Source organism: Manihot esculenta, chromosome 9, assembly GCF_001659605.2.
Source record: "Manihot esculenta cultivar AM560-2 chromosome 9, M.esculenta_v8, whole genome shotgun sequence".
Lineage (NCBI taxonomy): Eukaryota > Viridiplantae > Streptophyta > Magnoliopsida > Malpighiales > Euphorbiaceae > Manihot > Manihot esculenta.
The window spans coordinates 14,397,257-14,411,177 of NC_035169.2; the positions used below are offsets into that span (position 1 = coordinate 14,397,257).

Sequence of the window (13,921 nt, forward strand, 5' to 3'; positions counted from 1 at the left end):
CCGTAGAGTCAACCATTTTATTAATGTCAGGGAGGGGATAACAATCTTTAGGACAGGCCTGATTTAGGTCAGTAAAATCTATGTACATCCTATATTTGCCATTGGCTTTTTTGACTAATACAGGATTTTCTAACCACTGCGGGTACATGACTTCCCTAATAAAGCCTGCCTCTTCTAACTTCCGTACTTCCTCCCTGGTGGCCTGTTGCTTCTCCTTTCCTACCACTCTCTTCTTCTGCTGTACCGGTCTGGCGTCGGGGAGGACGTTCAGCTTATGGGTCATCACCTCAGGGTCAATCCCAGGCATGTCGGAGGGCTTCCAGGCGAAGCTCGATGCGTGACCTCGGATCAGGGTCATGACTTCAGTTTTTTCTTCTTCAGTAAGGCCGGCATTGAGACTGAAAACCTTATCTGTCTCTACCTCTGATAAAGGAAAAGTCTCCAACTCTCCGACCGGCTCTATTCTGGCCTCTTTCTTTTCATCCCTGACCTCTAGCACTTCTGAGTCGTGCCTCTCTGCTGCCGAGCTCGGTTCTGCCACTGTGGCTAAGTACACTGCTCTCGCCTCTTCTTGGCTTCCTCGGACTACTCCCACTCCTGCCTCTATTGGGAACTTCAATGCCAGATATCTGATACTGGTGACGGCCTCGAAGTCAAACAGTGCAGGTCTCCCCAGGATTGCGTTGTAGCTCAGTGGGAGTTTCACCACTAAGAACACTGCATAATGAGTGCGAGTTCTTGGCGCTTCGCCTAAAGTGAGAGCCAGCTTCACCTTCCCCTCTACGAGCACTGGTACTCCTCCAATCCCTTTGACTGGTGCCTGATCCCGGACTAGTTGTTCCTTGGGGATTCCCATCTGCTGGAAAACCCGGTAGGGTAATAGGTTCACCTTGCTCCCATCATCCACTAAAACCTTCTTGACTCGGTAGTTGTGAATGATGGCCTCAATGACAAGGGCGTCGTCATGGGGCATTTGAACACCCTGAGCATCCTCTGGAGAGAAGGTGATGGCCACTGAAGAGTGCTCGACGACCTGCATGACCTCGGCGCTGCTACTCTCCCCCTCTCGACTCCTCTTCTTTCCCCTACGGCTCATCCGACCTCCCGTTCCCCCAACAATCATGTTGATGGTCCCACTGGACCCATCATTCACTGGTCCAGCTCCCGCTCTCCTTAGTACTTGGGCTGCCGGATTGAGCTGAGGCCTCTGTCCCTCTGGTTTCCTCACGAAGTTCTTGAGGTGCCCTCTTTTTATCAGCCTCTCGATCTCTGTGATCAACTGGAAGCAGTTATTGGTGTCGTGGCCGTGCGTGCAATGGTACTGACAATATTTGTCAGGATCTCGCTGGTTTGATTCCGTTTTCATAGGCTTGGGCCATGGAGGAACTCCTTGTCCTGGATGGCCATGAGCACTTCGGCTCTAGAGGCATTGAGCGGGGTCGGCTTCTCTGGCACCCACGGAGGGAGTGGCCTCTGTTCTGAGACACGAGGAGGGAGAGGTCTTTGGTCCCTTCGCTCCCAGGGTTGTCTGTAAGGCTCGGGTCTTTTGCCATGCTTTTTCTTGTGCCTCTCCAGCCTCCCTCCTTCTGGCGTCTTCTCCTTATCTGTCGCTCCTCTGGCGAACCTACTTGTCACCAAGGCATCATCCTGCCTTATGTACTTTTCAGCCCGCTTCATCAGCTCGGCCAGTGAGGTCGGAGGCTGCCTTCTTAATGAGCCAAAGAACTCGGCCGAGGTCGTCCCCTTCTGCATGGCTTCTACAGCCCTTCCTTCGTCGAGCTCAAAAATTTGCAGGGCTTCCATATTGAAACAAGCGACGTACTCCCTGAGCGATTCGTCTCTCCTCTGCCTGACCGTCTCCAGGTAACTCGTCTTCCTATCTGCGGGCACCCCGGCAATAAACCAGCTGATGAAGCGAGTGGCCAGATCTCCAAAGCTGCTAATACTTCCGACCTCAAGGCTGTTGAACCACGCCCGTGCCGGCCTTGAGAGCATCGTAGGGAATACCTTGCACATTAAGGCATTTGACAAAGTCTGCAACTCCATGAAGGTCTTGTAGTTCAAGACATGCTCCCGGGGGTTCCCAGCTCCGTCGTACACGGCCATAAGTGGCATCATAAACTTCTTCGGGACGGTCTCCTATTGCACCCACTTCGAGAAGGGTGAAGAGGTGGGCAAGAGAGTTTGGTTCTGATCCTTCGTTCCCAGCTCAGCCAAGAGCTGCTCTCTCATCTTTTACAGTTTTTGGTCTACGCTCTCCTCCCCTATCTAGGTTTCTTCTTCTGGCGGCACTCCTCCCATGTCTCGCTCCTCATCCTTCCAGTTGTTCCGGCGGAATAACTATTGACTTCATCATTCTCGATCATCTCTCTCACTCTCCTTCTATGAACCCTGGCCTCCGGTTTTTCCCCTTCCCCAGCTCTTCTCCCCCTTTCTCCGGTTTCGCGGCTAACTGTTTGGGGATGGTTGAGGGTAGGTTGAGGTTCATTGGTCTGGGGCTCTTCTACCACTGGCAATACATTTGTTGGGGTGCTAAGGCCCCGTTGCTGCATTATCTGCCCCAGCCAGTGGGCGGTACTTTGTAGTTGGAGGGCCATGGTTTGAAGGTCCTGGTTGGATAAGGTAGCGGTGGAAGCATTCCCTGCCAAGCTTGGCGAGGGGTTGAAAGGGATTGGTGTTTGGTTGTTTGGTGTTGTAGGACTAGAAAAGGAGAACTACTGCCCCTCTTGGGCAGAGCTCAGGTCATTTGGAGTGACGTTGTTTTCGTTGTGGTTAGCCATTGTGGATCTCAGTGGGTATTATAAGAGTGGAACTCCGGTGATGAAAAAATCTCCTTCGTTCCCACAGACGGCGCCAATTGATGATCTGAGATCCAGAAAATAGGGTTTTACAATGGTTCTGTAAAACTGAAAAAAGCTTAGACCTGGAGGAGAGTATTTCTCCTTTTATATGTTTCCTTTTGTCCGCTAGTGACGTGTAACAGAATGCATGTCATTGGGCCACCTGTCCCTGTCACGTTGATATGGACGTACGAGGGAATCAGATCGTTGCCCCATGCGTAACGGCCCCTGATTCTCCCCGGGCGCGCATGCGGATGGTCCCACAAGGCGAACGGGCTGAATTCCTTCCTGGTTCCGAGCTAGGCCGGAAGACAAGGTTAAGATTAGACCCAGAGGGAATCTGTTCATTGAGCCGGAAGAGCTGGGCCGGCCTAATTGAAGAAACTGACTGGAGCCCGGTCTTGAGCTAAGTGGGCTGGACCTGGTTCTTGGAGTGGGCTTAGAAGCCTTCAGCTTATGGGCTTCCTTAGTGAGTCTGGCCTCAGACCGGGACGAAAAAACTCAGCGGTCATCACCTTATATAACAAATATAATAAAATAGAGGTAGTTTTTAACAAAGGAAATAGAAGGAGAACAGTTCTTGAGTTCTTGAAAAACTCTACCAAGAAAAAGTCTATTTGTGAACTAAAATTGATCTGAGCATTATTTTCGATTAGACCATCTTGTGTACACGTGTTGGGAGGTCTTCCTGCAAGAGATTATCAATGGAGGAATATGTGAATATTTAGGTGTAATTTTGAATTGGTACTAAATATTTTTTTAGAAATTCACTCTATTTCAAAGTAATTATTAAAATGTAAAATATATACATGATTCATTACGTGACATAAGGTGATTATTGGTATTTTTTATATATTTTTCAAATTCTAAAAAATTCTATTTTTTTCAACAATAATTTATAATTTTTATAATTAAATTTCTCAATTATATAAAAAATTATTATTATATATGAAAAGAATTATAGTAATTAAGAATATAAATATTATTTAACTAACAACACAATGGTCTACCCGTTTAATTATATGTGTATATTTTAATTAATAAGAGAGTGTTACAATATCATATAATCTAAAATTAATAAGTTGAATTACGATTTTTAATTAATTAATATTTTAAATCATTTCAATTTAATGCATAAGACATTATTATAAAATTATTAAATTATTTTAATATAATTTATACATTTATGTTAATATTCATTAATAATAATTGCTACTATAAGTTTATTATAAGCATTTATCTTTTTTTTTGAAATCAATAATTTTATAATAATTTAATTTAATAAAATTTGTTAATCAATTCTCTTTACTTGTACTAAAATAATTTTTTAAATTAATATTTATTTAAAAAATTTAAATTATACATGATATAAGAATTCATTTAAATTTTTTTATTATAAAATAATTTATTTCATACGAAATTATAATAATAATGTAAAATCATTAGTTCATGTGAAAAGAAAAATGAAATGTCTTTTAGTGGATTAGAATGATTTTTCAGTTTAGTGAAATTAAAATTTATTAAGATAAAAAAATGTAAATTCTTACTATAATTTCACATAAAAATAATAATAAAGTTTATAATATATAATTAATATATATTAATCCTATTATTAAATATATTAAATAGCTCGATAATATTCTTTTATAAATTATTTATATTTATTATTCATTAAATAATTTTACTGTTTTATAGTATTTTAATAAAATTTCCTTCTCAAATTAATATTTTAATAAAATTTAGAAATTCTTTTCTTATTTTAAAAATATGTCTATATATATTATTTTAGTCTTAATCTACTAGTATTTTAATAAAAATTAAAATATATTTTTTTATTCGTGTAATACTTTTTAATTATTAATTAAAAATAATTTTAAAATTTATATTTAAAAAAATCCTGGATTTTATTTTAAATTTAATATTTTTAAACATATTTATATTATTTTCCAAATTATAATAGAATATGGTATGAAATAAACTTTTACTTTTATTTTACTTTCTTCTAATTTTATTATATTTTTATTTCATTTAATATATATTAATTTTTATAACCAATGAAATTAAGTTCTTCATTATTAAAATAATTTAAACTAAGAATTTTAAATTTACATGAATTCTAAAATTAACTCACTAAAAATATTATTACAAATAATATAAAAACTTAGAGATAATTTAGGTAATCTCATTATTTTCTTCTTTCCTTTTTTATATATATTATATATTATAAATATTATAGAAATAATAAATATAAGTATTATTTAATTGAATATGATAAAATATAAATAATTGTTTGAGAATAATATTGAAAAATTAAAAAATTATATATGTGGGTTTTTAGAGACATAATAATAAATGAAATTAGTTTAAACCAATTAAAATTATTAATTCAATAAACCAAATTCATTAAACTCCATAAAATTTTAATGTAAGTGTGTGTATATATATCAACCAATTAAAATCATTACTTTATTAAATATGCCATATGTAATTTCAATAAATACACAATAATTTAACTAAAATAAAAATGCAAAAATATTTATTTATGTAATAATACTTATTATATAATAAAATTATCAAGCATATAATTTTTTAAAAATTATTATAGTGCAATCATAAAATAAATTGTAACTAAAATAAATAGTGTATTAATTATTAACTTTATTTTAATATAATAAAATTTAAATTTAACATTTTTACTTTTATTTTATATTAAATACTTATTTTTAATTTTAGTTATTTATGATTTAAAAGATATGACTAATTTTTTATTATCAATTATTTATTTATAATTGTTAATAAAATATTATTATTTGTAAAGTTTCATTTATATAAAAATGTTAATACTCCTTTAGTTTAATATTTTTCATTGCATTAAAATATTAATTATTATAAATAAAAATTAATATGTTAAAATTATTTTAAAATACATCTGATATAAATTTAATTTATAAAATAATATACTAATTATTAAAAATTATTAGCAATAAAAACTTTGTCCTAAAAAATTTTAGGATGTAACTTTAAGTTTGAAGTTTTAGCCATGCATTATAATAATAATAATAATTGTATTGCGCACCAAAAAATTTCATTTTTTTAAAAAAATGGGATTGAAAGAGTAAAATTTGATATTTTTTTAATTTATTCAGATATACATACCATCAAATTAAATTTTTGAATGTAAAAAAAAAATTTATCTTTAAAAATTTTAAAATATAATTTATACTAAAAGTTTTTTTTTTTTTGAAATAGGGGGTTGGGGGAGTCGAACCTTAGACCTCTCAAGACTACAGGATACACTTTCCACCAGGCTAAGGCTCGGAGTGCAATTTATACTAAAAGTTGTAGTGATGAATATCAGCGACTGCATAACAGCGACGAAGAAATTTTATTTAGCAAGAATAGCAATATAACTAAATTTATTATTAGCCAGGACTTCAGTGAGTCAAAAAAAATACTCATTACGATTTATTTAGTTAGATTTTTAATTTTATTTTAAATTATAATGAAAATATAATTTAATAGATTTAAATATTAATATAAACTCTCAACAACTTTAATAAATATTAATATAAGTATTTAATTATTTTAGTTTAAATAAAATATCAATATAATTATTTAATTAAATTAAAGATTTTTTTAAAAAAAATCTTAAACGTTTTAGATTTATTCAAATGTATTTACTATAAAATTAAAATTAAATATATTTGTGAGTGATATTTTTAATAAATAATTAGATATGAAAAATTTGAAATTAATTGGTCTTTCGCTAACGAGTCATGGATCACCAAATGGTCCTCTCCAACACCATGTCCAACTTTGAAGAACTCTTAGCTTCTCAAATTGTAGATAATGGTTTACCGAAAGATTTCTTTCCGACAAATGCAAGTTGGCAAGCACCTTCTCTAGGCTATATGAAAATTAATTTTGATGGAGTTGTCAACTAAGCTAGAAATTATGGAGCGATAGCAATAATTGCTAGAGATTCAGCTGAAGGCCTCTTGGGTGGAATTGTAGAAGCTCACCGTCCTTTGGTTTTGGATGCTTTAGCTTGCAGGGAGGCGGTTCTCTTTGCTAAAAAAGGAAATGGAACCTTCAACGGGTCTTGATGAAGGGGACTCACAATTGGTAATACAAGCTATAAAAGGGGCAGCTTCTCCCATTTATATCAGATGTCTCATTTCGGATTCTTCTTGTGTTGTTGAGAGTTTGGAAGATGTATCTTTCCATTATGTCAATAGAAAAAAAAAGGTTACACTTTCTAGTACCTCCTTAATGATTCTTTTTGCTTCAATCTTTTGACACAATTTAATGTTTATTTTTTCAAGTCTTATTTAATTAAAGTTCATATCTTTCTCAATTTTGTAAGGTTATTTATCGACTGAAATAAAAATAAATAAAATTATCAATAAATAAATCACCATTACTATTGAAATTTGCTATTTTTTTCATGTTATATTTTTTATTTTAATGTGTAGAAAATCAGTAATATGTAAACTCTCTCGAAGTAAGTTAGGCTAAATGATATTTTAGCACCGTTAATGGCCAATGTTATGTTTATTCTAATATAACGATTCTACCCATTCATATAGTAAAATTCTAATTTCTTTATTCTCTACTATTATTTTTTACTATTACATTTACTTTTTTTAAAAAAAATTATTTTTACCAACTAAACTAGAGCTTATCAATTCAAAAAGACCGGCGATAAAGTAGATGAGCAGTGTTATCAAGGCCAGAGGCGAAGCTGAAGTAACAAAAAATACCAAAAATTAAAATTTTTATATATTTTAAATATATGTATATAAATATAATATACACATATTAACATTCATAATAATATAAACTAACAATTATAGTATTATCATTTATGCAAATTAAAAAACTAACAATACAGGGCATAATAACATGATCCATTCAATGTTGATTTTAATAAATAAAGAAAAATTCTCACAAATAAATGAACAACAAATCATAAATCAATAACACCCATTACAATTAATTTCTCCATTATTGAATCATGAATGAATTTTGCAATGTAGAGCCTATAAATACGAAAGAAAGTTTGAAGTGGCAGAAGAAGAAGGAGATTGGGAGAAGAAGAAAGAGGAGAGGAGATGAAGAATTTGGAGGAGGAGATCGGGATTCGAAAGAAGAAGGAGAAGGAAGAAGAAGAACCAGGAGACGAGAAGAAGAGCGGAGAAGGAAGAAGAAGAAAGAGGAAAGGAGACAAGAGACACATACCTGTGTATGATAGCAGTCTCTATTGATGTCGATAGCTGCTGTTGAAGAATGCAGAAGAAAGTCACAAAAAAAAAAATTTAGCAAGAGGCACTCGCCTTGCCCAGCCCTCACCTAGCGTCTCGTAAGGCAAGGCAAGCGCCTCTTGAAAGTCGCCTCGCCTGATCTCGCTTTTAACAACACTGTAGATGAGTGAATTAGTTTTTTATTTAAATGATATTTTAAGACTTTTTGTGCCATTACCAAAATCCAGTTGTTTTTTTAGTTAGAAATTAAATTAGGAATTCAAATTTAAGTCCTTCGAGCCACTAAAATAGGTGAAAACACGTTATTAAAACTTCCAAAAAAAAAAAATCATTCATTAAAATAATGATGCTCAACACCTAAATTAGGACCAAAATTTGCAGCTAGAAAAGTTGCGCATTCTTTACTTTTTCTTTTAACCGACGTTAAACCGTTTATAACTTTCCTTTTTATGTTAAAATTATATATATATATATATATATATAATTTACTAATTTATAAATAAAAAATAATAAATACATTAAACGACATATTTCTTTTTTTCTTCTATTGATACATTTTCAACAAACATATCTATGCATTACAAAATTAGAATAATCAAAAACGATTTTATTGGTAGATTAAGCGATTGATGAAAGATTCCTGGCAGATCAGCAGACAAAACGGAAGATGAGCAACAAATGAGCAAAGTGAAAATTGCAGTTAAACAAGCAACAGCCCTAGATATCACGGGGGCATAATTAAGATATGATATGGGTCCTTGAAGGAGGTAAGACTTTTTACAATTCCACTGCTGTTACCTACTAAGAGGGTTAGGCATGGAGAAGTTCAAACAGTCGTAAAAGATTAGCCTAAATCCAGGGCAACAGGCATAACTACAAACATACTTTCATCCTGCCATTGGCCCATCCTACATTTTCGTCCTGGTTTATAACAAACTAGACTGAATCACCATTTCATCTAGCCACGTTACTTCACAATAGCCAAAAATAAAAATTAAGACAAGTGAGGGGTAAAAAAGTCAAGTTTCTTCACTATCTGTTCTACCATCAGAAGGGCAATGGTCACAAAACATTCCTTGCACCTGAAACAACGACAGAATACTAATCAATAATTCATTTAATGGAGATATCATAACTACAAGCAAATGAATAAAACAAAAAAAAAGGAAGAAGAAAGAGAATATTAATATAACTGTGCAAAAAACAAGCTTGCAGTATTTTTAAAATTGACGCTTGCATATCACATCAATAAATGCAACTAATAGGAAGAAGTTGAAATATAAGGTGCAGAACAAGTAGGTTTAGGGGAGAAATCTACCAGGAAATGACTTACATAGTCAAATCATGTAAATCACATCATCAAGAAAATCAATGGAAATTCACAGTAATAGAAACCTGTGTATCAATTCTATTGGCAAGTAGTTAAGAAATTAGCTTCACATAATGCAAGAAAAAGGAACAATAGCATGGACAAAGATTCATATTATGAAGTTTACAAGCATTGCGTGGGGGATGCAAATTAAGGAGAGAGCTGCGCTAATATGCAAGACCAATGCCACAATATTATGGGCTCCCCCTAAGAGCAACAGCAACAGACTGATTAGGGTTTGTTTGGCACTGCAGAGTTGCATTTCAGAAAAATACCTTTTTAAATTAGTTAAGAAGCATTAAAGTTAATTTAAAATTAAACTGATGAGTTTTAGTTATACAAACACTAAGATAATAAATCTACTTCTCCAAATTACTTTTTTCAACATCATTTAACGGTGCTTTTAAAAGGAGTTTTGGTTCCCCAACCACAATACTAAACATGCACAAAGCAATACTCGAGTTTTTTCCAAATGGAAGTTAGTTAAAAGCATATATATTTGCTTCCTTTTTATTTTTCTAAAAACTTAGAGAAACTACAATTGTCCAAATCTTCCTCCACTTCTTTCATTTGCCCTCCTTTTAGTGCTGAAACAAAGTCAACTCAAAGTCATTTCCAACATGAGCCCTCACATCTCTCAAGCCTAACAAACTGTAACCTGTAAAGTGATTTTATATTTTATTTTTCTAATTTAAAGGAAATGCGGGGGGAAATAGAATACAGATTAGAAAATATAGGCAAATGTAAACAAAAATATGCATGCACACTTGTGTGGACATTATAATCATACTAACCAGTTATCATAGCCATACATCATGACTGCTTGAACAAATGATGTCGTGCTAACATCTCTTCTACACCCACTGCAGAAATGCTTTCACATCCAAGAAGCTCTCGGAGCCGTGCATCACACAATATCACCATCGAATTCAGTGGATCCTAAAGGCATATAAACAATATCATAGAACTTTTTTAGTTGCTGCTGCATTTTCCCAATAAAAATAATCCATGGAGAAGATATAAATATAAGAAGGAATCAAATGAAAACAATAGTAAAAATGAGATAGACTGCAAGACAGAAATAAGAACATTCAGATGATGCCACCAGATACAAACTCAAAACTTTTGGGGTAAATGGCAGAAATGTATACATCTGCAACATACCTCCAGTTGGTTAACCTTTATATACTCCCAAACACGCCTGGAGACCTCTGATTGGGTCATCTCCCTTCCTCCAGTCCCCAAAAACTTGGCGAGTGCTTCAGATATCACCATTACAGAGGTACCAGCTTCAGTGTTTTCAGTTGTGGAATCAACATCTACCTTCACTCTTTTAGCTTGACCACCCTCCTCTGCAAACATTTACAGGAAGAAATTTTGGCTTAATCAGCATTACTGCAGTACAAACTAATATTGCATAAAGGTTTCATGCATACTCGTCGGTTCAAGGGGAATAATATGTTTAGCAAGAAGCTTATTCATCTTGAACATGTCAGTACAGTCTGTCTCAAAAACCACCCGTAGGGCATCATCACAAATAATCTTTCTCTTATTGCTTGGATCTTGTAGGTTGTTTTTCCTGATGTAAGCCCACAATTGCTTCACAATCTGTACCAAGCAAAGAAGAGATTAACGTACAAAAAGAGTTGCATAAATAAAACCAAGTAATGGATATACCTCAGTCCTTGGCAAGGCCGGCTCACCAACAATGGCCTGAAGTTCAGGTGACACGCCACAAACTTTGTTTAACCCACCTGGGCCACCTCTTCTCTTGGCTCCAACTGGAGCACTGCATAAGAAACATAACAGAAACACCATCAACCTATTGACCCCATGAAGTGTAGAAAAGCTTACCGACAATGCTACTGATCTTCAGCACACTGTCCTCAGCTAAAGGCACGCAAAAGGATTTGCAAAACCAAATCTTTATTGGAAATAACAACAAACAGAAATAACATGCTACTAAATGTTGAATGATAAAGCTAAAACAACCATAATAGCTTTCAGATCTAAAAGCCGCAATAGTGAAACAACAGAGCTCTGCACAAGTGATTCATGAAGCTTGCCTCAAGGAAATAGGTTAAGGGCTTTTCATTTCGATCTTTCTCTAAGAAACAAATAATACACCTATGTAAAAATAGAAACTTTGTATTTTCATGGCAAGGCTGGCTTTAGTTAAAGTAGCAATTTATATCCTATAATAAAAGATACAAAATCCTAACGAGAATAAAACAGTACAAAACGCTAACATTTCCTAAACAGCATTGTAAACTTCAAATATAGTAGGAAAACAACTGAACGCCCAAAGCAATAGTAAACTTCACCATTTGAAAATCAGCATTAGCAATAAAGATTTTATCGCAGCAGCTACAAATTTTACCTAGACATGGAAATTTTTCATTAAATGATATCCCAAAAACGACAATTATCCCTTCCAACGACAGCAAATTGGCCAAGTGGAAACGGGACGAATTATAACTTACAAAAATAAAAACCTAATTTCGCAATTTAAACACATAATACTAAACCAAGTCTCTAACCCTGAAATTGAAGCCAGCAAAACCCTAAAATCGACGTGTAAGAACAAGAAGCAGTCTACAGCAGAAGAATTAGCTCCCCAAAAAAAAAATACCTTTCTTTGGACAATTCAGAAGAAGCAGGGGTGGCATTTTGGGAGAAGACATCGGGCTTCGGGAGAGCCAATGGCTGCTGCCTCTGCTGTTGCTGCTGCTGCTGGTGCTGCTGGGGCGGTGGGGCAATTGGTACCCCCTGTGGCTGGCGGAAGTTCAGGTCCTGTGGGAAAACCTGGGGGTGATGGTTGGGATGGAGGGCAAAATGAACAGGGAATTGTTGGAATTGCGGATGATGTTGAAGGGCAAAATGGTCTTTTTGTGAAAGGTGAATAGTATGTGGTTGTGGATGAGGATGTGGCGGCGGCGGCGGCGGTTGTTGTGTAACAGCTATGGCGGTGGCGGTTGCGGTTGCGGTTGTTGTTACAGTTGTCGGGTGTGCCCGAAGCAGAAGGTTGATCTGGTCACGAATGAAGCCTGCCTTGTGGGAGAGGTTTAACCCTAGCTTCGCTTCGAGTTGCTGAACGACACCGTCTATGGAGGTGACGGAGTTGGGGTCTGATTGACGGAGCACAGTCTCCACCCCTTTCGCTAATTCCTGGTCCGACACCATCGCCTTCTGTCTCTATTTCACATATATTTAACAGGAAAAAAAAAAAACGGAAACAAACGACTCTCTCACTTCTCTCTCTCTCACACACAACCCCTACTCTGTCTGTTTCTCTCTCTCTCTTTCACTGTGTCTATCTCTATCTCTCTCTTTATAACCCTCAATGACCGAATTGCCCCTCGCTGTCATTTAGTTTAAATTTCAAATTTTAGGGACGTTGATGCCCCTTTCCGAAGGCATATACTGGGTGAAAGTAGGGGTAAAACTGGGAGTTCAGTGAAGTTTCTCAAACTTCGTCGTCTATATGTCACGTCTGGAAAATTAAAATGACGATGGTGCTCCTCTGGTTTACGCGACGAACCGCGTTGGGAAGCCGAAGGGAGTTGAGGTACAAATGTAATTTTAGAGTAGTTGAGGGTGAGATATGAAAATTTATGAAATTTGAAATTGGTAATAGTAACAAATAATAAACTATAGATCCATCCTTCTTTCTTAATCCGATCTTGCATATAAAGGCCGCGTTAAGTAGAGGAAATACCTCTTTTACCCTCGCGAGTTGAAATAAAATAAGAATAATTAAAAAAATATCCTCTAATTTAATACATTTTGAAGTATAATTCTAACTTTAATTTATAACAAAACAAAACCTCAACTACTTTTACGTTAATAAAGTGAGATTTTACTGTCCGATATTATTGATAAATTATAATTTATTTTTTATATTTAATATAAAAATAAATTAATTTTTATAATTTTAAATTTTATTATTCAAATTTTTATATTATTAAAATAATTTTTTAAAATTTAAATTTTATATTTTTAATTTAGGCCTCTTAAAAAAAACCATTTGCATTTATTTGATAAGGGTGCTAAAATGAAGAGCAACTTATAACTCAAAAGATGAAACTCAGCCAAATTATATCAAATTCTACAAGTGAGTAAAAGAATTTATTGTAATAGGTTATTGATTGTTCTATTGCTACTTATTATACAACCATCTCTTTGAAAGACAAAACGAAGAATAAAAAGAGGAGGAAGATTAAGGAGAAGCAAATGGATTAAATTGCATTATTTTTCATAGTAAGAATTGTGTAAGAATCGCGTAAGAATCGTGTATTTAATTATTGGAACGCATATTATTTAAGAAGATTTTAAGTTTTCATTTTCATTTATTTAATTTTGAAAATAATTTTAAGAATGTATTAATTTAATATCAAAAAGATTAATTTATTTTTTTAATTTTTTTATTAGAAGATATAGAATTTCAC

At 34.4% G+C, this 13,921-nt stretch overlaps 1 protein-coding gene across 1 annotated transcript; it reads right to left on the bottom strand.

Annotated features, from left to right (window-relative positions):
- Positions 1-8,804: 8,804 nt before the first annotated feature.
- LOC110623101 lies at positions 8,805-12,785 on the bottom strand. The gene is made up of 6 exons (XM_021767985.2): positions 12,106-12,785; positions 11,151-11,262; positions 10,910-11,081; positions 10,638-10,825; positions 10,268-10,412; positions 8,805-9,186 (listed from the first exon to the last, which is right to left on the bottom strand). Exons 1-5 carry the CDS (start codon positions 12,654-12,656, stop codon positions 10,287-10,289), a joined length of 1,149 nt encoding a protein of 382 aa, XP_021623677.1. The 5' UTR covers positions 12,657-12,785; the 3' UTR covers positions 8,805-9,186; positions 10,268-10,286.
- Between the last annotated feature and the right edge of the window lie 1,136 nt (positions 12,786-13,921).